The following is a 27,581-nucleotide window of genomic DNA, read 5'->3' on the forward strand; positions in this document are numbered from 1 at the left end:
GGCATTTCTAAAAATATAATTAGTTGATGAGTCAGAGAAGAATTTAATTTTCATAAATGTTAAGGCTGGAAGGCTGGGATTATCATGATCAGTGTGTCTGACCTGTGACTCTCTCATGTCTTAGGAGGCTGCCTGGTAATTCCTGCATCAATTTGTAATTAAGATGTATGATTCTTCAGAGGAGATTGAATAAAGGGCCCAAACTACATTCTTGAGGTGTGCTGATGTAATTTCACACAAACAAACAAAAGGTACACCCCACAGACACGCCTGAATATTGTGATTCATCATTTTAATTTAAAAATTTAAGACCATTAGCATTTACTAATATCTGATATCTCAGTGCAAATTTTTAGAACATCATACATAACTGTGAACCACTATGTTTTATGTGTATATATATATTCATAGATATAAGGCAATGAAGCATATTCTATTTATGGGAATCTAAGCCTTACCAAGAACCTGTGTCAGCCATGGGAGGTGTGTAAATAGAAAAGGAAGCAGCTGGGATAAAATGAAAAACATAAACTAATCAAACTCTAGACTGCAATAAAAGCTGCCATGAAAGAAGAAAATGAAAACCAAAAATTAACACCACATAGAGCAAAAGATCAATATTTTATCGACTGACAACATGCTGCTGTGTACTCATTGGTCAGTCATTATCCATATTGATTTTATGCCACTGCACTCTGGCTCTGGCTTAGCCATGCACACGAAAAATAAAATAAGGGTTGTCTTTAATGTGAGTAAAGGCTGCTCAAGTCAGCCAAATAACTCTATGCACTCAAGGTCAGAGTCTGAAGAAGAATGACTTGAAGACATCTGAGATGAAGACTCAAACTCTGCTGGAGAGGGCAGAACCTGCCGTTCCTAACATCACTGCTCCATCCACACTGGCCCAGCACAGGAACCAGGCCACTGCAACACACACTGCAGAAGAAGGAGGCAGATGGATGTTTGTAACTCAGCTCTAGGTGACCTTTAATAGTAGACATTTGAGTGCTGGAGCTCAGCAAGCAGATATAAAGGCTGGCTACTTAGAAACTAAGGCCCTGTACTGCAAGCAAGAGCTGCCTAGCTTGCAATGACAATTACTAATTCTTGAAATACTGTTTAAAACCCCATGTGGATAGTGGTGAAATGAATCAGGAATTGGTTCTGGGGAGTTTATAGCCTGCTGTCCAGAGGCAGGAATTTACAAGCAGAGGAATGAACTGTGAATCAAACACCAAACATGTAAGGTTCTTAACGGGGCTTCAATTGCTGGCAAAGCAGTTTTAAACGAAGGAAAGTACAAGGTTAAATGGACCACTATGACTTGGCTCTTGAGTCAACTAATAAAAAAAGTATGTTTTAGGCCTGTATTTGAAGGCATAGCAAAAACAGTGGAAACAGAGTCTTAAGGCATATTAGCTGTGGGAAAATGTACATCAGCACTATTCAGTCTTAGGCATTCCTTACCTCTTGCAGTAGCTGAAAATATGGGTTTATTTATGTTCTAAAGCAGCTATGCCTAAAAAATTATGAACAGTTACCCAGTTTTGGGAAAAGACCTGTGCTTTAGTGTTTTGGGTGACTTCTTTGGATAGCAATCCCAGTAAGGGAAGTGACATTTTTTTTCCATTGAATTGGCCCTTGGAATGGGCCTTTCTGACTGAGTTCCTCAATGTGAAAACATCTCTTATTCACAATTTCTGCCTGCTTTGTCAGCATCTTTTTTTGCCCAAAGTATGGAAGAATATAATATTTACAAGGTGTTCTCTTCAATGTTATGATCCAAGAGAAAAATGCTTGTTCTCAGCTGTCCATGCCAAGACCTGCATCTGTGAATCAGTGCTAATGCCTCATCATTATTCATTTGCTAAACAGACATTTCACAGTAGAGGCGATAAAAGATAAATTCTTAGGCTTCTAACAGCAGAGTGCAGTGTGTTACAAGGAAAACATACTGGAGTTAGGCTTAATATATATACAAATCTTTTCTGCATTGTTTTATTAACCAGCATGGGGCAGTTGTTTAATGTTTGTTTATAAACAGTTGAGAACTATGACTGCATTAAACTGCTGTTGGAAAGTTACTGGAATGACTAAATAACTATAGTGCCTTTTATCTGGTTTTCTTACAGCAGACCAATAAACTACCTTGCTACAGGGTGAGAAATAATGCAGCTGTACAGCTTCCCACAGAACTATGAAGCAGAGCCACATTTGTGGCAGAGGATGTCATCCTGCCGAGTGAGGAATTCCTGGCCCACCAGGGAGACAGAGCACTTTGTGCAGCTGAAGCATTCCCCGTGCCACTGGCGCTCCTCAAGTGAGATGTATTTGGTACCTCCGAGAGCTGAAAGAGAGTAGGAAAAAAAGAAGAAGAAGATCTGAATCCAGCATTTCTGGACATGGTTCAGTAATGCAACAGATGACTTTCTGATGTGTGATCAGGTTGTCATTCATGTAGAGAATGGAAATATGAACAAAAGTCCATCGTGTGAAATATTCCTTATTGGCTGAATTGAAAAATGTCTTTAGAATTTAAGCAGTGGGAAATATTTAAAGCAAGGTCACAATTCATTTGCTTGCATATCCCATTATGAGATCTGAACATGGTGGGTTTATCAGAATGTCCATTCCATTTTGCTGATCTTCCCAACAAACTCTCATGGAAGTTGTTTGCAATATGTGTATAGTTTCTATACAACTCTGAATGAAATTTTATAATTAAGTTTCTTCAAGATGGATTCTTTTGGAAATTACCAGGTAATGGGATTCCTAGCAGAATTATCTGAAATAAAATCTTGAAGACTGGAGGAATTTGAATAGTTTGGATGCTTTTTTTGTAGTTGTTGTTTTGTAGTTTGGGTATTTTTTAAATCATGCACATGTGATTGGGTATTCATTGATTTCTTTGTCCAATGACATATGCAGCATGCACCTGTAAATATCAGGAAGTATTTTTTAACAGTTGACTTTACACATAATAGAATTAAAGTGGAGAATACCAGCAAATTCTCTCAGAAAACTCCAGCTATCATAGACCAGTGACATACATGTCTAATTATAAATCATGTATAAGTATACAAGTATTAATGAAATAGAGCCCTGCTGCATTTGGCAAGCTTTCTAATTTGACAGGTGTGCCTTACCAGCAGGCAGTTAATCTGTGTTCAGTTTGATCATATTTGCATTTAAAAAAAAAACTGAAGAAATCACAGAGGGGCTTGTGTGTAGTGTCCTGGGACCCGCAAAAACCCAGCTTTTAAAATATTCTTAAGGAGGAATTTTATTACAGAAAACACTACATCAAACAAAGGAGGAACTCGTTTGGACACATAAAACAGCTACTCATGTGTTAGGGAACATGTGTGATCAGTATGTCCTAGCAAGATACAGGACATGTGACACAGAGTCAGCTATCAGAGATAGTTAATTATCTCTGATAGTAAACTCCTTCAGTCTTTCATTATGATGGGAATAATTTTAACGGGGTTTTTTCACACAATGAAAGTCATCTTTGAGAGGAGATTGATGATTCATTTCTGTCTGGTCCCCTCTAGAAGACAAGACTCACCTGCAATAGGTTTCTTGCAAGCAGCACATTTTTTGGCATGAAATTTGCTGAAACAGTCTACACAGTATGGGTACTCATCTTTGGAAATGAATCTTTGTCTAGACAGCTGAGTTTTACACCCAGCACACACAAAGCATTCCTGGTGCCAAGGCTGGTCGTGGTAGGCCACTCCTCCAGAAGTTATAACCTAACCATTGACAAACAAGGACAGAGCAAAGAAAAAAAGGTGGAAATCATGAAGGATTGTCCAATACTTCAGAAGTACTTCCACATGTTTTCTCTCCTCCAACATGCACAAGAGAAGAGAGGGTGGTCACAACAAGTTTTTTTCATCTGGATTATCCCTTTAACTGATCTGCAGTTGAATTCCACATGCTACTGGTTTGTTATTTTCAATTTTCTACCTCAGTATCACCTCATAATTTGTAATAAATATGTTATCTTTAAATGAAATTTTTCTATTATACTGTAGATAAGTGTTTAGAATCAGGCATGCTCTCAGAAGAGAAATTCTCAGTGATAGGCAGTGGATGAGAGAACTGATGCTGAGATAATAGTTCATCTCCAACCAGTATTTTGCTGTCTACCAAGAGCAACAGTATTTTAAATAGGAAGAAAGACAGTAAAGAAAAAGAAATATGACAGAAAGGAGAGCTACACAGTCAGAAGGTGAAAAAAAATCATGTTTATCAGTGGCATCAACTTTTCTTTGCCAGCAATACACTCACAGCTCTGCAGGTTATTTCTGAAGAGGGAAATTTCCAGTTGTTCTGTGGCTCCCATATGTGTGGCAAAGAGCTGATTTCACAGAATTTGTGACAGACTGTACGGAGAAATTTCTATAAAGATGAGCTGTAAGATAGTGTTTCTACTATCAAGTCACATGCAGGACAGGGAATGAATGAATGAATGAATGAATGAATGAATGAATGAATGAATGAATGAATGAATGAATGAATGAATGAGTACTGTTGGAACTGGAGGAAAAAAAGTTGAAGAAACTTAAGTAAAAATAGTGGTATCAAATTTCCCTGGTGAATACAGTTTCAGGAAAATCATGAATAATAGGAGGTCATGTCAAGAAATAAAGAGATTTAAATAGTCTCCAATACCTTTAACATTCCAGTTTTGGGCTATTTTGTGGTTACATTTGCTTTTCCATTAAAATCTAAAAATCACTGAGAAAAATTCAAGATTCAGTTTGTCAATTTAATCTATTTGGGCTTAATTCTAATGCATGGGAATTGATGCAAGTTGCAGAAATAAAATGGTTTTAGCTATTATGTAGGGGGAACGTTTGCATTTCTAGAATTTTTAAGAATCAAATCCTCATTATTTTATGTAGGTGGTGCTAATATCAATGCCTGTAATAAACATTGAGCATAATTACTATAATTGCCATGTGTTCCTTTAATACAAGTTAAAGGCTAGATGTAGAGACTTGGGAATATATAAAAGTACTTTCTAAAGTTTATCTACTGAAGAAAAAAGTAGGCAGCATATTTTCCTGAAATTAAAAGCTTTTGTTAGAGGTAGAGTTTTACAGGTAATCATTACACAACTACAGGAATTTATAAGTTATTTGATGAAGTGGAAAAAAAAAAAATCCAGAGTGATGCAGGTGTTAAAGTATAAGTAAGATTCTGGCCTATAAAATGGCTTAAAACAGTTCCCTAGAGAAAAGTATAAAGTATCACACTAGAATAGAATGATGCTTTCAGTGTTTTTGTCAACAAGAGACAATCTTAAAACATGAGAAATCAAGGAAGGGAAGAACTGATTTATCTGTACTTGGGGGAAAAAAGAAATCAAATCAAGCTTTCTGGTACCCACAAGGGTATCATCACATGTTGCATCAGGGGGACTCCTGACTAGTATTATCACAATTGAATGTCACTTGATCTGCTAACTGCCTGAGACATTTCAAGAAAAAATAGGCAAGATTGTGGATGATTTTCTCAGTTCAGGTGGCTAATTATGCATATGAATACATCTGAAAAATGATAGAAAGAGAGGCATGTTTACAAAGGCAAAATCAGAGATTTTCAGGAAAGAAGGGTTTTATTCAACTTTCCTTTTAATGTTTGCTAAAAATCACAATCAATAGTTAAATAAGTCCAAAGCATATTTTTTGCCAAATAAAGATTTTTAGATATAATAGTATAAGATTTTTAGATTTTTTTAATATAGTATATGATTTTTAGATTTTTATATATTTTTAGATATAATAATTTTTAGATATATTTTCAGATATAATCAGTCTTAGATTAACAAGAGTGGACAGCAGACACTCTCACAGTTTCCTTTCAGTGTCCAGTGTCATTGGGAAGATCCTGATCTTACTCTTAGTTCACCACATTTCACATGATCCAGTCCTTTCTCCCAAGAGCAACATTGCCCCACTAGGGCACATTTGCATTGTGTGTTTAATTACCTTTTTGCAAGCATAGCAATGATGAGCAAATTGCTTCTCAAAACAGGGCACACAGTAATTCTCATTGTCTTTGGTGATTAATGGTTTTGTTCCCAGTGGTTGCTGACAATGCTGGCAAACAAAACAAGATTCATGCCAGGAACTTCCCTTAAATTCCATTTTACGTGAACCTGAAAAAAAACAAAGTGAACAATCCTCTCAGATATAGCCTTGTAATATAAGTTATAAATGCTGGGAATGCTCTTGTTTTTGAACCTTCTCCCTCAGCATTGGATTACCCAAGGAAACAGTTATCTTCAGGTCAATAGAGCTTCTAAGAATGCACTTCAAATTTCAAGAACACATTGAGTGCCATATATTCATCTGGCAAAAGATGTGCTGAATTGCCTAAGCTGTGATTTTTAGAGTCTGTTCTTACATGAATCTTTTGGGTTGTGATTTTGCTTGAATTGCTCAGTTTCTCTCAAACCAGCCAACTCAGTGATGTTCAGGTGCACAGCAATTTTATTAATTAGAAATTAATTTGTTGGATGTTCAGTACATTTATTATTGTCCTGTCTTCTGTCTTTCTTAAACTAAGGCTCCTTCACTTATAAATGCATTATTTATCTTAATCAGCTTAAATTGGCAACTTCCTAAAAGTAAATATTTTTTCTATGACACAACACATTACACTGCCTTCTCCTATAGCTCACCATTTCTGACTAGACCAACAATTGTTTTCATCATGTTTAACTAGATGCTTTTGATACAGCAAAAGGACAGAAAGTTGTTTAGTTAAATGTTTGTCAGAGGAGTCTCAGAGCTTTTATCTCTGTGTACAGGTGTCCTATCTTGATATAGAAACATAAATCTAAGACATGTACATATATCTGGGAGCAATTATCCAGTGGATCTCCATCCTGAACTTCCTATCTGTAGGTAGCATAAGACTGCACAGAGAGGTGTTTTACCATCCTTTCCACATGAAGAAGAGGATTGCTGCCATAACTGATTAATCCCACTGTACCTGTTCCCTGAACTGCTGGGCCAGTGGAGAAACTACTGGTTGTACTTGGACACAAAAGGCTTGCAGCTTCATCCCAGTCATCAGAAGGCAAATTTCACTGTCTTTCACAACCAGGTCTTTTCAACACAGAGCTAGCAAGCTGATGAGAAGGAAGTTAATGATAGAGAGGCTGGCTGGCATTCCCATGCCTCTGTCGCAGTGTTTCTCACACCTTTGGGCACTTGCTGCAAGGATTTAGACTCTGTGACAAAACAGGCAGCATGGATTTACACCAGAAGATAATGATGCAAACCTGAGTGCATTCTGGCAATTTTTGGATCACATCTAGTGAGGTATGCCTATTTGACAATATTTTTGTAAACTATGTACAATTTAAGCAGTTTATAACCCTTTAAATGAACACAACTATATTTTTACAATATTTGTTTTTACTAATGCAGATTTTACTTGTAATGAAAATGAAACAAACTGTAAAAATACAAATTAGTGCTACAGGTTGAATACAACATGATTAATCTAGTACCAACAGTAAGACTATAATTTTGCACAGCCTGGATCTTACTGTTTGACATTAAGATATACTGAAAAATAAAATTCTAATGTCACTGCCAAATTTACTGATGTTCTCTGTTCCAAAAATTAGGGATGCACTTTCCTAAGCTAGCATCTTCCTTTTGCAACAAATGGTGCTGTGGCTTCTCTCAGATGCCTGTGAGGAGGCAGCCTTTGGGTAATCACTCTGCTCTATGAGCTTTACTGATGTGGCAGAAATGAAAAGTCTAGAGTGTGTCCTGAACAGACACAATCAAAAGCTGAGAAGCAGCTTAGTGGAAAGTGGAGAATTTTCAAGATTGCTAATGGCAGGAAGTAAGCCTGTTGTAAACATGGACAATATTGTAACATGGACTTGTATTTTTTTTATTAAAAATGCTGCTAATGATCTGAAAGCAAATTGCCATGTTTTGACAATTTAAACAAAACGTATTTCTGAGTGAAAGCACTAGAGTAAAGAACACAAGCACAGGGTCTGGTCAATGTGGAAAACATGCAGATGACTTGTCTAATGTGGCACTTCTGCTCACAATAGCTCAGTTTGTCTGAACCTATGCTCACAGGAAGTTATGCTTCCTAAGAACTGCGATGTAATCAAGGACATCACATGAACACATTTTACCCTGCATTGAACTCTCAATATTTTTAGAAGGATTCATAAGACCTGTCAGTGATAGATCAGAAGTGTCTGCCTGCCTTGTCCCCACTGCTAGGAGAATGCTACATGCAAAGGAAATGTAGCCACCTCCAAGCTGTTCTGAAAGTCAAGGACCTTGTAGCTTGGTTATTCCAGGAGGAGGTTATCACTAAAGATGTGGTTCCATTTCTCAGCAAAGGGCCCCTGTTCTCTTACCAGGCATAATGGTCTTCTGGCAGCGAAAACACTTGGATGAATACTCATCAGAGTAGCACTCAGTACACAGCAAGACCTCGTCCTTGGCAGCAAATGGTTTCTCCACCAGTGAGCGATGGCACTTGGCACACCTGAAGCACCCCTCGTGCCAGTGGCGGCCTTTGTAGGCCAGATCCTTGGAGAAAGCAAGTTCATGTTAGTGACAACATTTATTTACAGTGCTTTTATCCTTCAGTTCCTTCCAGAACTGAAATGAAAAAGGAAGAAGATTGCAGTGGTGGATCCAGCCAGAATCGTGCTCAGGAAAGGTGCAGGTACTCAGTGTCACACTGCTGTGCAGATCTCTTGCAGGGGCCATTAGGAACTGCTTTGGCACAATGTCCTTCCTCATGTAACACAGAGGTGTGCCTTCATTGGAAGAATCACATTATATATTACAGTTGTCTTTCAAGGGGAAACAAGTGATCAACATTTTCAATGTGCACAGACCACTGGAGAGGAAGCCCATATTCTATAGAATTTGAAATGAACCTTCTGTATTTCAAATGTTGCTACTTCTTCTAGCTGACATTACATAATTCTAATAGTTGTCAGAAAACAAGCAATTAAAATCTCATTGAGAACAAAATGATTATTAGTAATATTGAAAAAAAAATCATTGCTTTTGTTTTCATCCAATATAAATTGAAAGCTTGACAGAAAAAAAGTTTGTTTAAGAGTCAGTGGGCTTTAAGGGGTGAAAGAGCTAACAACATATGTGTATTTGAAAGAGCTAACAATGTATATGTATGAGATCCTGACTAAGAATTCAAAAAAAAAGACCAAACAGCAGATTTAATTTTCCCACGGTTAGAAAAGCAAGGGGAAAATGCACCTCCAAAAAACCCTCCCAGCTTAAAAAATGAACCCTTCCAGGCCTCTTTTATAAGTAAGAAACATAAAAGGGTGCAAGTCCAATCTCATTGTTCTCCTTGACCATGCCCCTGCCTCTTAAAGAGCTAAAAAGAAAAGAAATACCACGCTTCGTTTCAGGAGGTGCTGAGCACTTAGCACTTCCATTTGCTTTAGTTAGCACTCTGAACCTTGCAGGATCTAGGCTGTCAGCCCAGAGCAGCCCGACGGAAAGACTGGATGAGGAGGAGAGGAAGAAAACCAAGCTCTAGCCCCTTGGCAGAAGTGAGACAATCAGCTACAGATCTCTCTGTGCCACTTTTCTAGATGTCCCCAGCCAGGGGCACTCCTTTGTCTGCTTTTTTCTCCCATTTTTTCCTTCCACTCAGTCCAAAGGCATAGCTTTTTGTTATGATCTTCAATAACAGTAATCCTGTCACTGATTTAATTTTTGATATTAAAGGTGAAATTAAGTGAGCTCAAAGCATGTGTTCTGGTGGATCTGACTGGTGCTACGTGTTTAATGTTGCTGTGGGTGAAATGCTGATGAGACTTTGAGGAGTGTCTTCACCCAGATGAGCATTTTCCTTGGATGATTCCTGTATGCAGACTATGTGCCTTGAAGTGCTTGGGCTGGCAAATCCTTCCAAGAGGTTTATTTTAATATCTTTGTGTCCTTTTATTTCTAAGGAACATAGGCAAAGAGAGCATGGGGAGAAGGTGACCAGTACACACTGGACTTGGCAAAACAAATACTTTTTGATAGGTTTAATTTGACCTTAAATTTCAGTGTCAAATATACGTCCTCTAAATTGAAGTATGGGGTACTAGAAACCCTGTCAAAGACCACAGAGGAACTTGAATTATTAATTAATATTGTAAAAAATGGAGAGGTGAAAGACAAGGTCAGAAACACTGCCACTAATACACCATCTGTGACATGAACAAGGTAAGCATAGAACTGAGCAGAAAAAAAACCACTCCATTTCCAAGAGGGAGAGAGATAATATGCAAACTATAAAGACGTTGTCTTCTCAGCTTGGCATCTGCTTGTCAACACCTACAGTAAAAGTAATTTATTCAGTGCTCAAAATATTTTTTCAATGAACACGTCTCGGAAATTCCAAGGTGTCAGTCAACGTAATACACTGAATTACACCACCCACCCTACCACCCCTCCAGCACTGTGCAGCCTCTGCAGCCAGTGAGTGGCTGGAGGTGAAGGATAGAGCCGAGCTGAGGTCCACACAGCCTTACTGGATGCTTGGGTATATGCACGTGCAGATTTCCTCATCTTTGATCCCAGAGCTTTCCCACTCAGGGAAAACAGCACTGTTTCACTCTGCTGCGTGTGGATGTACAACAGCTGTGCTTAAGTCTCTTCAGCGACACAGGGATGTGCAAAGGGGTGGGTATCACACGTACCATTAAAGGAACTGGGTTTGTGTATAATTTAACAAGAAACAAAAAGCACAAGCTAAATCTTTACCTTGGAGCTGCACTCAATGGGCTGCTTGCACTCTTCACAGGGGTTGGCATACAGGCTGTCATAGCACGGCACACAGTAAGCATTTTCATCTCTCAGTGCATATTTCCTGCCACGGAGAGGCTGCAGGCAGAAATGGCAGTCTGTCTGGCTGCTGGTCATCCTGCTGGGGCCCTCCACGTGGTCTGCAAAAGATGGAAAAATTGTGCAATTCAGTGCATGGTGCTTGCTCTAATACTAAGTAGTGCTGCATTTCCACCTGTGAAAGTTGGACAGGCATTTCCCAGTCATTTGCAGTGCCCTGGATTTCTTAATGCTGGCTTGTTCAACAATAAAATGGTAGCCTTTAACAACACATACTGTGAATTGCATCACCTACATGATGGGGAGCAAGAGGGCTGCTTCAGCTTATTCTAACACTGTTTCAGGTCAAACACCTGAAAATGAAGCCAACTTCACATTTTCTACATAAAACTACTGGTATTATGAGCATTATGTACTGGATTCTGAGATATGATTCATCCAGAAATTGGGTAATAGAGATAGAAGCAATAATTCAGAAATGAAACCAGCTGAGGAGTTAAAAGGCCAAAGAGAAGAGGCAGGCACTTTGTAGTGTGTTCCTGACTTTCTCTTGATACTCCTGCCCTACTTCTCATTCCTTTCTTTTCAAAATATCCCCACATCTACCTGACCCAGTGGAAGGAAGACAAGGGACTCCAGGATATATGACTGTTTTTTGCATTATCCCAACTGCGCTGCTAATATTCAGTGGCATTGTAAGGTCACACAAATACTCCTGGAGAGCAATAGAGTGAAATATAAAGAAAAATAAACTAAACAATAAGTCAAACAAAATCAAAACTCAAAGAAGGTTTTCCTTGTTGTTATTGGAAAAGATTGGTTTTTTCTCACATATTTCTTTATTTCTATATTGGATTCCATGTTGGCAGTACCAAAATATTGTGAAATAGTTTATATTTCTGTGCTAGACAAGTGCAGGAAATACCACAAATCTATTGAGAGTCAGTTGTATGAATTTCCCATCCTTCAGTTTTTCAGGCTAAAGAGGCTTGGACAAGCATCCAAACCTCAGCTGCTTATAGATCTGCAATGGTGAGTGTTTTAAGGATTGTGGAGATGAAGACCAATTTCAGTCTTCTTATTACTGGTTGGATCATAATCACTTTGCTAAATTGGGTCTTGATTCTTAGAAATGAAGGAAGAAGAAACCAGCAAGTTCACAGTGAAGCAAACCCAAAACCATCTGCTGGTCTCATTGGGTTGCACTCTTCATTAAACTCAATGGGTGAGGCTGCAGCCAGCACCAGCAATCATGAATTTTAGAGGAGTTGAAAATGACTGGGGTAGGTCTCCTAAAATATTTACACGTCAGTAACTCTGGGCAGCTGAAATTAATGCACTTTGAGTGACAGGGCAAATTAGTTTCTCTTAACCAGATGCACACCCTGAGAATAAAGAAGAACATACAGAGGACAATATTTGAGGGAGTTCTTATCCATGACAAAGCCTACATCTAGTCCACTTAGAGTTACACCCTCATACTTTATTTTTACACACTCACTGACTGTCTTATACCCATGGTTCAGCTTAAAAAGGCATAAAATCTTTTTCTGCATTTCTGCTTTGGTAAGCTCTAAACCAAAAAGTTGTTTGAGCTGTGAGAAAAGAACAATTACTGCAGGTTTCCACTGGCAGCAATGCTTAAGGTCAGGCATTTATTAATTAATCTCTTCTGGGAGGTGTAGTAGTAAAACAGTGGAAAGGGGGCAGGGAGCAAGGCTGTCATATTAATTTCAGACAAAATGTAATGACTTGATTGGAAAACTTGTTGCTCCTGTAAACTGAAAATCTTTAGAATTTAATTGATATATTTCACTTCTTACTACCCTTAATATTACTACACCCTGTCAGCCAAGACAGGGTATAGTAAGGAAATAAAATAATCTGGATCCCAGATCAGTGGGAAGCATGCTTTCTTAAAACTATTTCTGATGTGTTTTATGTGATATCCTTGGAAAAATAATATAACAGGGCTTGAATCAGGACTTCCATTTCCTTAAGATCAAACAGAGATTTGAATGTGTAACAAATAATTATATGAGAAAATTACATCCATCAGCTTGTACATTTACAGAACATGACCTATAAACCCAGGAAGAGCTCAGTGCATTTAATGCACAATCACAGTCATGACCAAAGTCAAGGTGAAGTTTTGCGCATTTTGCTCTTTGTTGGGGAAGAAGTAAACTGGGGTCTAAGGACACAATCAAGGAGTGTTTGTGGTTAACTGTGCTCCATAGTGAAGGTCCCAGGACAGGCTTAAAACTGAGCTTCAGAAGATTTTCATTTATTTTTTTAGTGGGAATTAAAGTTATGAAACTGCCTCGGAGGATAACCCTGAGAGAAGTGCCTGCTGGATCAGTACTCCTGATTCCTGACAGAGTTTCATCTCAGCCTAAAAGTGGCAACAGCAAAATCCAAACAGGTATTCATGAAAAGTTTTGTTACTTATCGAGCATTTTTGTTGCACAAGGCTCTCCAACAAATAGCTTCCCATATCTGTAGAAACATCTCTGTTTTTTTCATTCTAATGAGTGTCAATCAGGTTTTTAAGTTATCAAAAACTGCATTCCAAGTAATTTTCTTTAAAAAGCGGTTCTCTTGGTTATTGTCTTTTTACCCCAGGAATTCAGACTGTTCAGGAAGCCCTGACTGTGGGCACAAACAAGACCCACTACAGTAATACTTCAGAACTACTGAATTTGAGATAGGGAATTATCCTCAGAAACCCCTATACGGATATGGGAGCAAAGTGCTGTTAATCCTGTTCTACAGATGAGAATTGTTGCTTGAGAACTTAATAAAGCACCCCCAAGAACAGAGTCAAAGCCTGAAGATGTCCTTGGGCTGCTTCTCTAGTAAAATGCTCAAGTTGCCCAAAACTTTTCTTCAGACTGTCTTCAGAGTTTGACCATGAATCATCATAAAAGACCATGTTTAGAAATGAAGCAGCAATGGTATGCAAAAGAATGAAGGTTTTTTGCAAACCTTTTGGCAAAAGTGTGGGTAACTTTTGAGAACTACTTTTACCATTAGAAAATGCCACAAAAAAGGTGAATCTCATCTCTCCCAGCACCACTTATCCTTGCTCCAATAAATAAGTAATGGTACGACTGCCATGCAGTGAAGTAAAATGTTTTTCTTGTGCTTTGATCCTAATCTCTAGAGAAAAATGTTGACTTTAAGTTTGCTGGAAGCTAGACTTTGCGTTTTGAAGGTCAGCTAAGAAATCTCTGGAGATCTGATGTTATTCACTCCCATGGAATGAAACGCTGACTCCAGCATTCCAGCTGCTAACTCAAGTCCTAGGCACAGGGAAAGACTGCAATGTTGCCATTCCTTGGGAAAAGATGATTTTATTATTTAAATTGGAACATCTTAAATTGGAAGCTAAATACTGTTGATTTTTACATACCTGGTAGGCAGGGATACGAGGTATCGTTTTTAATGTTAAGAATATTCCAAGGAGGTGCAGAGAGATGTTGCCAAGGACATGAGGATATTGTAACTAGAGTCCCTGGGGTCAGCTTTGAGAATGCAGCAGTTTCATGGACTGAATGATAAAAGAGATGAAAATACAAAAAGAGAGCAGGCTAGTCAGCCTGCTGCTTAGCAAATTAAGATAGAATTTAGCTACCACAAATTAGGACAGGGACTTTCTGGAGAGTCAAATTATAAAATTGTCACATTTCCCATAAAATGCAGAGCACAGAAGACTTCCAGTGAAGAAAGCTCTAAGAACGTGGTTGTGAATCCTGATAGACATGGAACCATCAGGAAAAGAATGCTTTTTTCTCACTGGAGCTAAAAACCAGAGCCAGAAGGTTAATACACCTTTCAATAATTAATCTTGATGTTTTCCATAAATATATGTTAATCTCCCTCACGTCATACAAGAATAAAAATCCCAGAAACATTCATACTACTCAGAAAGGAATTAGTATATACATATGGATGTAGAGAAGAACATGTATGTAAAAATGTTCTGTCTTTCACTTTGTGGAAATTCTAATGGACTGTTTCTCAATCTAAATATATCTGCCACTGAACTTCATCATCTTTTTCTTTAAGGACAAACAGTTATTGGAATAAGGCTCTTTCTTAGAGAGGCATAAAGAAAAAAAAGATGGGAAAAAAATATTTTGAACAGCACTGAAGGATAAGAAAAACAATTTGATATTGTATGACGAGAACACCCCTGCAAGCTGCCCTAGGCACTCATTCATTTTCAGGTAAGTGCATGTTTTATCTTCTAATGCTATTTGTCTTATTTGCATGAATTTGCTGACTTTGTTTTCCCTATTTCTATTTTTGTCTCATGCATTTACATACATTAAGGGTTCTGTAATATTTGCTTTTCTAAAAATGGCTAGAGAAGCAATAGGAACTAGGAGCATGTATTACAGATCGAGTCAATACAAGAACCTACAGGAAAGGAGACACAGATAATAACTCTGAACTATCTTATCTCTGTGGCACAGGACAGTAATACAGCATCAGGTCCTGGAAGCATCTGAGTGAGTGCAGAGCTCTCACTGTTGAAATTCTCCTTTAAGCAGCCAGGATGGATGCCACAAGGGACACTCTTTTGCTGGGGTGTCAAGGCTAAGCAGATATTTTAGAGCTTGGTTTGGTAATTCGTACTGAATTGTACTGTGTTTACACACCCCATGACTACAAGCAAAAAGGGCAAGAGCTATGGCTTAACTAGGGGATCAAGCATCTCAGGAATTTTGTAATTTTTTCCTTAATTGGTATTGCTGTCTGCTTTGTTTACACCATACAAACTCAAATGGTGTAGTCATCTAAATTCTTCCTTTTTTTTTTTTTTTTTTTCTCTGAAATAATTCTTACCCACATTTTTTACAGGTTTTCACACAGTCTGGTAGAGCCAGAGTTTTCTCCTATGTCATTATGGACCTCATTCCTTTCTGATTACTGTCAAATGTATGGAAGAAAATGAAGTGATGAAATTATTCAGCTGTGCACTGTTATAACTTTTAATATGAAATTCTGTTGTTGTACTTCCCATATTGAACGAGAAAACAGGTTTGAGGATTTTATCTGTTAGAAAGGGCTCATCTGATAAAGAACATTCAAACAAACTGGTGAGTTAGATGGCACCCACAGCAAACTGACAGATGACACCACTGGCAGTGGGAGGAGAGGCTGATACACCACAGGGATGTGCTGTTATCCAGAGGGACCTCCCACAGCTGGAGAAGTGGGGTGACAGGACGCTCACAAGGTTCAGCAGGGGAAGTTGCAAAGTGATTCTGTGATGGATCACAGAAAATTTGTCACTGCTGAATGGCAAAAGAGGGAGGGTAAACATCTCCACAATCCCTCAGTATTCTCTTATGGGCATTAGAACAGGAGTGGGGGCATTCTCATAACAACAAAATTGGTCTCTTGTAGATGCTTGTTTTTTCCAAGTACCCTACAATCCATTATTAGGGAATCATGAATGATACTTCAAAAAGTGTTTAAATAAATAGAAAGTGGAAATTTCAAATGAAGACATGCACTGAAATCCTGATCTGAGACTTCCACCAGTTCATTCCTATTGTGCAAATCATAGACTTATAGAATTTTAAGGGTTGGAAGGAACCTTAAGGATCATCTGGTTCCAACTCCAATGTCATGGGCAGGGGCACCTCCCACTAGACCAGGCTGCTCAATGCCCCATCCAGTCTGGCTGTGAAAACTTCCAAGGGTGGGGCATCTATAATTTCTCTGTGCAACCTGTTCCAGTGCCTCGCCACCCTCACAGTGAAGAATTTCTTCCTAATGTTTATAATAAATTTCCCATCTTTCAGTTGGTACCCATTAGTCTTTGTCCTATCACTATAGTTCCTGATGAAGAGTCCCTCTCCAACTTCCTTCTAGGCCCCCTTTGGACACTGGTAGGGAGCAGCATCAGAGGGGCAGTTTGGAACCATCTCTGCTAGAACAGCATCTGCACAAAAAGCCTGCACAGCTGGGCAGAAGTGCCCCAAGGAAACAGCAGCATCTCAGCCATACACTGACAGCACCCGGCAGGGACACACCTCCCTGGAAGTGACACAAGCCTGCCTTTAGGACTGAAATCTTTCCCAGGAAAAACAGTAGTTACAACAAATGATACCTGTCGGACAAGGGTGAGTGGAGTGCCCGGAGGTCACCAAACAAACCAATCTTGCTCCTAACAAGAAGTAACAGAACTTCAATAGGGAATGCTGATTCTTATAATAATCTCTAAGATCTTAATGAAAAAATATATAATTTCTCATCTTTGCAGAGTTCCTAGCTGTAGAGACCAGATTTCCCTACCCTTGCATTTTACTTCAGGAAGGTCTATTGTGTGAGAAGGGGTGCATCACATGAATTACAATATTTTTTTTTTTTAATTAACTGCAACTGTCTACACAGCGTAGCTTTTTCTAGAAGGGTTATTTAAAAGCCTGTGACCTACTTAGAACTGCTTTAAGAAATAAAATTAACAAAAATATAAAGATCATCATCAGCAGCATTGTTAGCAACAAGCTAAAATTGGAAAGTATTTTCATTACCTGATTTAAAAAAAGAAATACTTGTTTCCCCAAACCCAAACATAAATCCCCCAAACGATAATCAAGCATCTGCTGCAGTGGTTTTTCCTCTTATCTCCAGCTGTGCTATGCCAACCTGACCTAATTTCCTGAGGAAAAATATAAACCGAGACACAGCACTCTTTTAATAAAAGGATGACACGTTATCAAAATGAAGCAAATCTATAATTTTCTAGTCTCAGCCTTGTTAAGAGATTATGATGAGTTAGATGGCATTACAGCTTAGGAAAAGTAAAGGCTATTGTCAGTAGCAGTGCTATGTAGCACTGCTTCAATTATTATAGCTTCCAGTGGCTCTACAAACAGTGACCATCAGGAGTCACTGTTTGTAGAGCCACTGCTGCACAGTGTAAGAAATGCTGGCCACTGCAAACATAGCGCTGCAAATGTCTTCTTATTTGTGAGATGTTTGGGGTGATCACTGCTGTGTCACTCTCCAATCCTTCCCAAGGGAAAACAGGCTTCAAGATGGGCAATTCCAAGAGGCAAGATCAAGTAAAAACGGAATAGTTTGGGTTGGAAAGGACCTTAAAGATCACCTATTTCCTACCCCCCTGCCATGGACAGGGACACCACCCGATAGACCAGGCTGCTCAGAGCCCATCCAGCCTGGTCTTAAACACTGTCAGGGGTGGAACATCCACAGCTTCTCTAGGCAACAAGGAGAGAAGGGGTCACAGAAACATTGAAGAGAGCTAGAAACAGCCTGATCTCTTCCTATGGACTCTGGATTTTTGATGACAATTAACACAGTAGGTATGGTTATGATCTTTAGCATTAATGATGCTCTGCAGTTGCACTGTTTTTGGAATACAGAGATTTAATAATAACAGCATAAAACACATATGCATATATTACATCTGCTAGGTAGGCAGACAATGAAGCATACAATCTGGTAAAGAAAATCTGAAAGAAGTGTCACTCTTTGTATTCTACCATTTTTACAGTAATGAACTGATAATATGATATAACTGAGACAGATGGCGAGAAAGGTTTCTAGGAGAGCTCACAACAAACAACCAACATGAAAATATGCTGTGGGTACTCTTTAACAGACTTATTTACCTTCCTTCTGCATCCCTCTACGTGTTACGTGACCACCTGCTGTGTCTTCTCTTACAACATATCACTTGGAACACTGGCATCTGTGTGCAAATTAATGTAGTTGAATAATTTATCTCAATTCTCGGATGTCAAATTAGGTGATTTAATATTTTCTGGATTAGGGTTTAATTCTGCAGTTTAGAGTTGGTGTGCTATCATCTATTGTGCAGTGCTATGCACAGTTCTATTATGAAGTCTCAGCATCTGCACTATGGTTGCAGTTACAAAACAGTGCAATTCAGCTGTGTGTGCATACCACCAGGGATGTGGAATAATGTCAGGGTGGCTTTTTGCTTTTATTTTCTGCCCTGGGTGCCTTAAACACACTATGGACAGGAAAGCCTTATTAGTTTATTTACATAGGTACATCAGGGACAGGCTGCTGGCTTTTGGGCTGGGGAAAAAAAAAATTAAATGTTCAGATATACACATTCTTTTACATCATGTCCTATGATCACTCTTGATAGTTATCCAGTGCATTTCATTCTAGCACAGACAAAGGATATATGTATACTCACAATGTAAAAACAGCTTTTAGAAGTGGTCTCACAAAAGGAATTTTGAAGGCAGTGAACATTTTTAGGAGAACACTTTTAGGGGCAGGGCTGGCAGAAAAAAGAGCAGGGAGTGGAGGTCTTTGACTTTTTGTTTGTCCTCTACCAGGGAGGAAAAATAACAGTGTCACTAGGACAAATATAGGAAAAAAATGTTGGTGGCTTTCCTTTTTTTGCTCTTTAAATATGTGGCTTTGTGCATCATCCATTAAGCAGGCAAAAAATGGTACTTAAAGACCTCTGGCGTCTTGAGCAGTTGAGTAGATAATGTGCTGCCAAACAAGACAGGGGATAACATGGCATTGAGTCAGTTTTAACTTGAATCCTCACATCCTGTAGCAGCAACAACAACCAGTCCTTACAGAGATTCAGCCCTGTTCCCACCAGTGACATTTGCCCCCTATGTGAAGCCTTTGTGACCCTTACATTACCTGTTCTGCCTTCTTGGGAGATAAAATCTGCAAAACAATTATGTGACTGGGTATCCTAACATTTCCCTCAAGCCTTAAAGTCTCTGCACCACCCATTAAACATTTTCTACCTAAAATAGTCTAGAAGTGGCTATGATTTAAAATTATTAGACCATGGTATTCTGCCTTTCTTTATTATGATGTGAGGTTACTGACCCTTCAGTAACTGCCCTGCTGGGATTTTTGTAACGTCCTGATATGTGAAAAAGTCTTTTTTGTTGTTTTGTTTTGTTTTTGGCACCATGACTTCAGAGTGAATTTATTTCCATGATTATAAATACACACTATCTAAAAATTGGTCTCAGTGTAGGATTGACCTTATCTGATTGAAGAAAAATTAAGGCTAAAGTTTGTCTGAACACCCAAGACAGTCAACATTTGCTTCAGACAAATAAAACCCATCACCAAATCTTAGAATGCTAGAGGAACTTTGGTAAGAATGAAGAAATTCCTTTCTAACATTAAGGAACATTTTAAGAATACATAATTTAACTCAAGGATATTGTGGAACAGTGAGCCCACTGATACCAGTGGAGTCTGGTTGATGTGGACTTATTTTAGTGACAATGTGAAGAATGTAGCAACAGCCATCTTTGTAAACCTCAAATGGATTTGATTGATTTTGGTAGAGGATGGTGCTCAGAGCCCATAATTCTGACCAGCTGTGGTGAAAAAGGTTCATCTGAGGAGGGGGAGAGTAGAACACAGTGGCAGAAACTGCACCAAGGAACAATTACAATCCAAAGCCTTTCTGCTAATTTATGTAAAAGTTATTAAAAGTTTTCAGTAAAAAGTCTAAGAAAGTGATCAAACAAATTAAGAATTCTTCTACTGTATTTTTAAAAAATCCAACAAACCCAGACTGTTTGAGCTTTTAATTTGAAATATTTCTCAATGCCCTTTAACTTTCAAGCATTAAACTAAACAAAGGTTGCCAACTGGAAGACCAACCAGCAGGAAATAGTTTTTACTCTAAACCTTTTTTCCCATGCAAGTTAGATTTTTGAACTCTAATTATGCCACAGTTTTGCATGTTTAATACATAAATGAATCATGATGTGGCTGAATTTGAAACTTGAAGAGCTCACTTGAGAAAGACTGAGCTTGATAAGCAAGTTTAAGGCTAATACTGTTATAGGCTTCTGATAAATAGAATTAAACCTAAACTCTGTATTTTACAGCTTTCCTTTCAAAGGTTTCAGAATGATTTAACAACAGTAATAAAGTAACCCTAAAACACAATTGTGAGTTACTTGCCTACAGAAAAGATTAATACTTGTCAAAGCAAAGTAATTGACTTCCTCAAGATCAGAGAGCAAACCTTTGGGAATGGGAACACAAGAAGCCATTCACTGCACCTTTGCCATGAGATAGGTCTGCTCATCAGGCTGTATCCATGGCACTGGCCTGGGATAGTTCAAAGCAGTGTGCAAAGTTTGCCAACTGGTCAACTCCCAGTGCTAGAGGTAGAAAACACTTCCAAATTTAGCCATGGTAAAAAATTCCAGTTGCGTACTTTGCAGTTGTCTTTTATGACTCTGAGATTATGATCAATATTCTTATGCAAACAGTTCTGTCAACAGCTACACCATACTCTGGCACTTGGCCATTCTTGCTATTAATTCTGCTGCCTATGCACAAAGACACATTACAGGAAGGTTAATATTTTTCTGACTGATAAAGCCTCTCAGAGCTGTGTGGCCAGCGACCAGCTGGATAGCCTGTTCAGTTCCATTACCCAGACTACGCTGAGATGTGCAAGAATTAACCAGTCCTCTTACATGGACCTTGAACAAATTCAATGGCAACCATAGCTGGGAAAAAAGTAGCATACTAGCATGAAGGAACTAGAATCAAAAAAACCTCTTAAGTTTAAGAAAGGGGAACAAGTAGGGATGATACACGTACTACATGGCAACAGAGAATGGGGATACTCACGAAAAGTTCCTTAAACCTGGTGAAGCTAATGAGTAAGGCACTTTTTTAAGCTAAAGGACAGATATAAATTCCTCTCCAGGGTGCCTTCTAGCAGAAATTAAACTTAGCCATCATTATGAAGGAACTCAGGTAGTGTAGCTTCCCTTTGTGAGTCTTGTCCTTCCCTTTATCTTTGCTACAGAATTTCTGTCACGGGGTTTTATTATTTTGTTTTCTTGGAGTCATGTTTGCATATTTCCACAAAAATGTCCTTACTTGATCCCTCTGACATTTTACAGGAAAACACAAATAAATGAAACAAGGAGCTCACAGCCTCCTTTCTCATAAGAGCTGCATGCCCCGTTCCCAAAAGAATGAATTCAGCTGCAGCAGCCCAAGTGGAGCATCAGCAGCCTTTCAGCACACCAGCTTCCAAGCTTAGGGCTCTAGAGATTTTAATAGAACAGTTGAACTAGAAATTATTAATTTATGAGCATCATTTACCCTAAATTGGCAGGGAAGTGTGGAGCAAAACTCCTCTCGGATTTACTCTCCAGGAGATCTGAAAGCCTTGACAGCACCTAGAGCTTCAGTCAGCAGGAGGGCTGCTCCTTCCAACAGGTTTGGAATTTCACCCTCTGATTTTGGGCTTGATGTTTGGAAGCATGCTGGTTAAAGTATTACTTTCTGTCTGTCCATGGTTAGGTAACACTAAAAGTTTTTAACTGTTCTTTCAAGAAATAAAGCTCTGGTAGGGAAAAGAAATGAAAAAAGCTGGGATTATCGGTAGGGAGCCAATGGACCACGTTTTACCGTGTAAACCAAAACATACATGCTTTATAAATTGTGACTGCCTGAAAATAATGTGGAGACGCCATACACCAGAATCTCTTTCAAGCAGCTTTTGAATTCATTTTTCTCTGATCCTGCAAGTTACTTAGTATCATCTCAATATTCTACCAATTAAACACCCTTGAGTCAAAGTGACTATCCCAATCCTGCAGTAAAATTACATGGATTGACCATCAACAATCTGTAATAATGTTAATGTATCAAATCCACATAGTTTGTTAGGCTACTGTACAAATAACAATTTGTTGCACAAAGAGAAGAAAAATATTAACACAAAAAAAATTGCATCCAAAACTTAATTTCTAAATGTAAATTAAAAAAAGAAAAATTATGATCCTAAAAATAAAGATAACACCAAGTGTCTTATGGAGGGAGAATGTGGAGATGATACTTGTTGTTTACAGCAATATTTTGACTTCTTATAAAAGCCAGCTTGGAAGCTGGTTTTACTTCCAAAATCAAGAACAATCCACATTAGGTGTTAAAAGTACTCATGCTAGAAACAAGCGACTTAACAGAAGAGACACTATCTAGAATTTTTCCTTGCAAAAGCAAGTGAAATCTTGCTAGGAAATAAAAATGTAATGAACCATCCATTTTTTTGTTGGATGGTTCTTTGGGGTAAACAAAACTCATCCTCATCTCTTTACAAAGGAAACCCCAGACAATCTTTCCGCAAATTAGTGGGTGAGCCAATTACTACAATTAAAAGAATTAATAAAAAATTATTTTTAATTTTTTTAAAAACTCTATCTCTTTAGGTACACAAAAGTTAAAAACATAATATATATGCGGAAGTCTGCATCTAATTTATTCAGCAGTTTTGTGAGGAAAAACTTCCTGCATACTTGCTCAAAATATTAAATTAAGTACCTTCTATACTAACAAGTTTAAAACTTATCAGATGAAGGAATAATGGAAAAAAGCCTCAATACTCACAGTTAGTTTTAAGCTGCTTCTCTCTGTAACTTGCGCAGCAAAATAAAGGAAGAAATAATTACACGTCTTCACAGAAACAAGCATCCATCAAGTCCAAAAGAAACAGAGCCCTTTGCCAGAGCTATTTGAGGGTCCCATCAGAATTTGCCTGGATGGGGGAAGGCTGAGGGTCAGTTTGTTTCCCTTAGACCTCATGACATGCAAATATCTGGCTGCCTCACCACTGAATCAAATCATTCTTTGACATACTGTGTTTACAAATGGCAAATGCATACCATGTAGGAGGTTCTTAAAGGAACATATTTCTGAGAGTTCTCAAAAGGAAAAAGGCATTTCTGTTAAAAAACAAAACTGTTCAGTGCAAGGGCAAAAAAGAAAGTAAGATGGAACATTATTCATCCCCAGATACAAACTGGTTCATGCATAATGAATCCAAAAGGCCTCATGTGGGCTTGGAAATCAGAAAAGAAAAAGAAAAGTTGCAATTACTAAAGTCTGATTGTTGTGTACAGGAAACAATCCTGGGGGAGGGGGAGCAGGAAAAAAACCTCCTCCAGTTTCAGGGGACATTCAGGAACGCAGCAGAACTCAAAATTCTGACACGCCTGAAGCATTTTCTGGGCTGTTACAATTTGCTGCTTTCTACCAGGTGGGAAGGTGTTCCCAAGGATTACCATCAGCAACGGACTCCTCTAGGCTCTCTCTCAATATTTCCCAGTGTTTTAGCTTTTGAGTCACAGCCACCTCCTTTCCTTTCTGCTTGGGCCCAATAGGGGCCAGCTTTCACAGACAGGCTCCTGCATGCACAGAGCATTCAGCATTCTGAGGTCATTATTCTTTGCACATGACTCTATGCAGACCCTTAACCAAATGCAGCTGAAAGTAAGGATATTGTGTCCATTTAAAAAAGCAGGCTGAAGTTAGGCAGGATGAAGAAAGGATGGCTGCTTGTGGTATGAACCACAACTGACCTCAAGGCAGATTTTTCCACAACCAAGAGCCAATAGATCTGAATCACTCAGTCTACAACGTCAAGTGGGTGGGAGCTGTTTAGTATCACAGATAGAAGGAAATGTTTGAATGGTTTAAATATGTATGATGTTATCTGAGGACTTTGGTAAAATTGCCAAATCTGGACATGTTCTGCAGGTTATCTGTGTCTAAATAGCATCTCACATTTAAGACTGATCCTCTGACTGCTATTGCCAAGACCTGATGATCTCTGCTTGCAGTCTTGTTAAACCTCTCCAGACATGCAGTCATTGCTTAAACAAGACTGATCTCTTTCCTCCTATTTTAATTTGTTCTACAAGCTTTATTTATACCAAGGACTTTTCATTTCAAGCCTGCGAATTTAGCAGATTGAGAGAGAGGACCAGTTAGGTAAGAATTTGAGTCTAGAATGAGAATCATAAATAGTTTTCTCTTGTCTTCCTTCCAGAAAGAAAAAAAACCCCAATAGTATAGTTCTTAACCAAGTACCTTTTCAAGTTCATAAATCAGATCCAGACAGAAGTATTTCTCAAGCAGATCTGTTGAGAGAGCTAATGACACTTAGAGATACTAACACAATATGTTCTTGCTGTCAAGGACGAGAAGTTCAGACACATTCTATTGCACATCACTTTTCTTATGTTTCAAAGACCACCCTCAAATTTTTCTAAGCTGTAGATAGAGATAAGAACTGTATTAATAGAAGACAGGCCCAGAGAAACTTCTAAAACAGAATCAGGGTTTTCCCTAACAGGTCCAAATTATGTACAAATGAGGAGGTCAGCAAAATCCTGTTGTTTCTTCAGACTATCAATTAGATGATGTCTCTTGCAGCTCCCGCAGCACTTCTTGAACTTCCTGAAATACAAAGCAGCTTACTTTATCTGTCTCCCAACACGACCTGTCTTGACCTACCTTCCTCATTCATCAAGCAAATGATGGTTCTCCTTAAACTACTCAGGTTACTCGTTCCAATTTAGAATATTCATCGTTTAAAGCACAAAACCTCAGAGATCACATTCCTTAACAATTCCTAAAGACCCCAAAATATCTTTGGCATTTACTGAATATGTTATGTTATTTGGGCTAGCAGAGAGTATCTATAATAAAGTACAATTGTTCAAAAAGTTTGGGCAACATGGATTTGGAGGCCCAGAAAGCATTCAAAGGAGAAATACTACATGTCTTGTTCTTATATTCTGAGCACTCCCTTTTGGCCTCTGCTGGAGACACAATACTGGGCTACACTCACCTTCAGTCTGACCACCACAGTCACTCTTCTGTCATCTGCAAGAGTACTAAACTTCCTATTAAACAAGCAACCCCAATCTACCCATATTTGTAGAAATTTGTTTTCTTGGCCTATTGTTTCTTACTAGGAAAAACATTCAAGGAAAAACCACTGCTTGAGTAGCCTTACTCATGAGCCTACAGAGAACAGAACTACTGCAGTTTTATCTGAACAAGCTCTCAGATGGATTCATGCTGACCACAAAAGCCGCTGATGTTATTTAGAAACCTGTACCAAATTTTTTAAGAAGCTGCAAGAGAGTTTCAACGAAGAGTTGAAAGTTCTAACAGAGCAACAATTTGCTCAGTTCCAGCAGATCTGGAAGTAACCAACTACAAGAGTCATCATTTGCCACTTAAAAAGAAGGAAAGGCAAGGCTGTTGCTGAGACAGGCATTACTTTACCTATAGCTAATGCATCTACTGCAATCAGAGTAGCAGCAAACAAGGTTATGAGAACATTTGTAAGTGGTTGTGTATAGACACATACATGCATCTATACAAGTCAGTTTATGAGATTAAAAATATAATGGTGGCATTTAGACAGCATAAGTGAAGGTGAGAGGCTGACACTAACACTTGAAATCAGAGTAAAAGTGTTAATTTGTAAACTTTGTAATGCCTTTCATTTTCCTAGATATTCCCAAGGGCATTTTTGTTTTGTGACCTGCACCTCTGATTTGTAAGACAAAATTACTCTTCCTCCCACATACCTTCTTCCTAGGGAGAGGAAAAAACCCCTGTGAATTAGCAAAATTACTTCTCTTTCTCTTTCAGAAGATATACTTCTGTATCATAAATTAGAAATGAATTCCCAAATCAAGAAAAAATACCTGGGACAGTTTTCCAACCATGTCTCCTTGAATTCCTTAAGTAGCCAGAAGATATCTCTAAACTGTAGTTTTTCCAATGTATCTACTTCAAATCATCTATTTTTTAAATCCTTCTTATAACATAGGCTGGAATATAGCAAGTTGAACACATGATAAAGTAAATTTTGAAGTAAGTTGATTTTTATACCAAACAAAAATACAGGGACACTCAGAAGAGTGTGTTAGGTCTAACAGTGCATATTACCTATTGCTCTTTGAAAGCTGCAGGTTGCAAGATGATCAAACACTGGTGATGTCAACAGAATGCTCTTCAAATACTTCATCATTTAATGTTATTAAAATAATTTCTTATTTGCATACAGAATTTCATATAGCATATTATTTACAAAAGAGCTCAACGTCATATAAAATTGTTTACATTCATTATAGGAACTTATTCTGGCTAAATACCAGGAAATCAAACCTATTCCTGGCACACAAACCATTTCTTAAACAAAGTTCAACAATCTGAATATTTATTGTCTTTTATTCCCCACTGTCTTTTGCTGTCAGCTGTTATAACCTCCTGCCAAGGAAAGAGAAACAACTGCCTTTGCTTTTGCCTTACAATTCAAACTGTTCTTGCCTCATGGCTGATGAAAGCTCAGCACATTGTTAAACATTACTGCCTTTTAAATATGTGTAATATTCTATTGTGTACATCACCAAAATTACCTTAATGTTTGTTACTCTGTTACTGGGGTTCCATACCAGGCCTCTTCAACTTTCAATTGTTGCAATTTCAGGCTTGGGTATGTTTATGATTAAGCTCACAAGGATATGTGAATTGTTGGAAAACAGAAAAATTTGAATGGAGCAGAATTTGCACATAATTTGCCTTCTTTGAGCATTAATTCTGGCAAGGATGGGTGAACAACATTTTTAGTGAGATGAACGTCTTTCAACTCTTATTACTCAACCTCGATGTTATGCAAGCCCCCTGAAATTACATACATAAAATCAATGGGTATTACTGAAGTAACAGAACTTAGATATTTCAAGTTTGAAAATTATCTTCTCTCCAAAGTAAATTTAGAAGTATATTTTCCATACAAGAATTATGGCATTAATAGTGATAGAACTCAATTTTTAACATTTTTGTACTTTCCTGAAAACCCAG

The 27,581-nt window shown here is 38.2% G+C and overlaps 1 protein-coding gene across 1 annotated transcript; it reads right to left on the reverse strand.

Moving 5' to 3' along the window:
• Positions 1-275: 275 nt before the first annotated feature.
• FHL5 (four and a half LIM domains 5) lies at positions 276-26,589 on the reverse strand. The gene is made up of 6 exons (XM_009093488.4): positions 23,307-26,589; positions 10,800-10,981; positions 8,420-8,594; positions 6,006-6,175; positions 3,572-3,758; positions 276-2,347 (listed from the first exon to the last, which is right to left on the reverse strand). Exons 2-6 carry the CDS (start codon positions 10,956-10,958, stop codon positions 2,196-2,198), a joined length of 843 nt encoding a protein of 280 aa, XP_009091736.1. The 5' UTR covers positions 10,959-10,981; positions 23,307-26,589; the 3' UTR covers positions 276-2,195.
• Between the last annotated feature and the right edge of the window lie 992 nt (positions 26,590-27,581).

Source organism: Serinus canaria, chromosome 3 (assembly GCF_022539315.1).
Source record: "Serinus canaria isolate serCan28SL12 chromosome 3, serCan2020, whole genome shotgun sequence".
NCBI classification, from domain to species: Eukaryota; Metazoa; Chordata; class Aves; order Passeriformes; family Fringillidae; genus Serinus; species Serinus canaria.

Excerpts from the sequence above, each read along its gene's own strand:
- FHL5 (XM_009093488.4), bottom strand. The coding sequence starts at position 10,958 with ATGACCAGCAGCCAGACAGACTGCCATTTCTGCCTGCAGCCTCTCCGT. Across the intron at positions 6,176-8,419 it reads CCAGAAGACCATTATGCCTG|GTTCACGTAAAATGGAATTT; the intron begins GTAAGAGAACAG and ends GTTTTTTTTCAG. Across the intron at positions 2,348-3,571 it reads TTGCAAGAAACCTATTGCAG|CTCTCGGAGGTACCAAATAC; the intron begins GTGAGTCTTGTC and ends ACTCTCTTTCAG.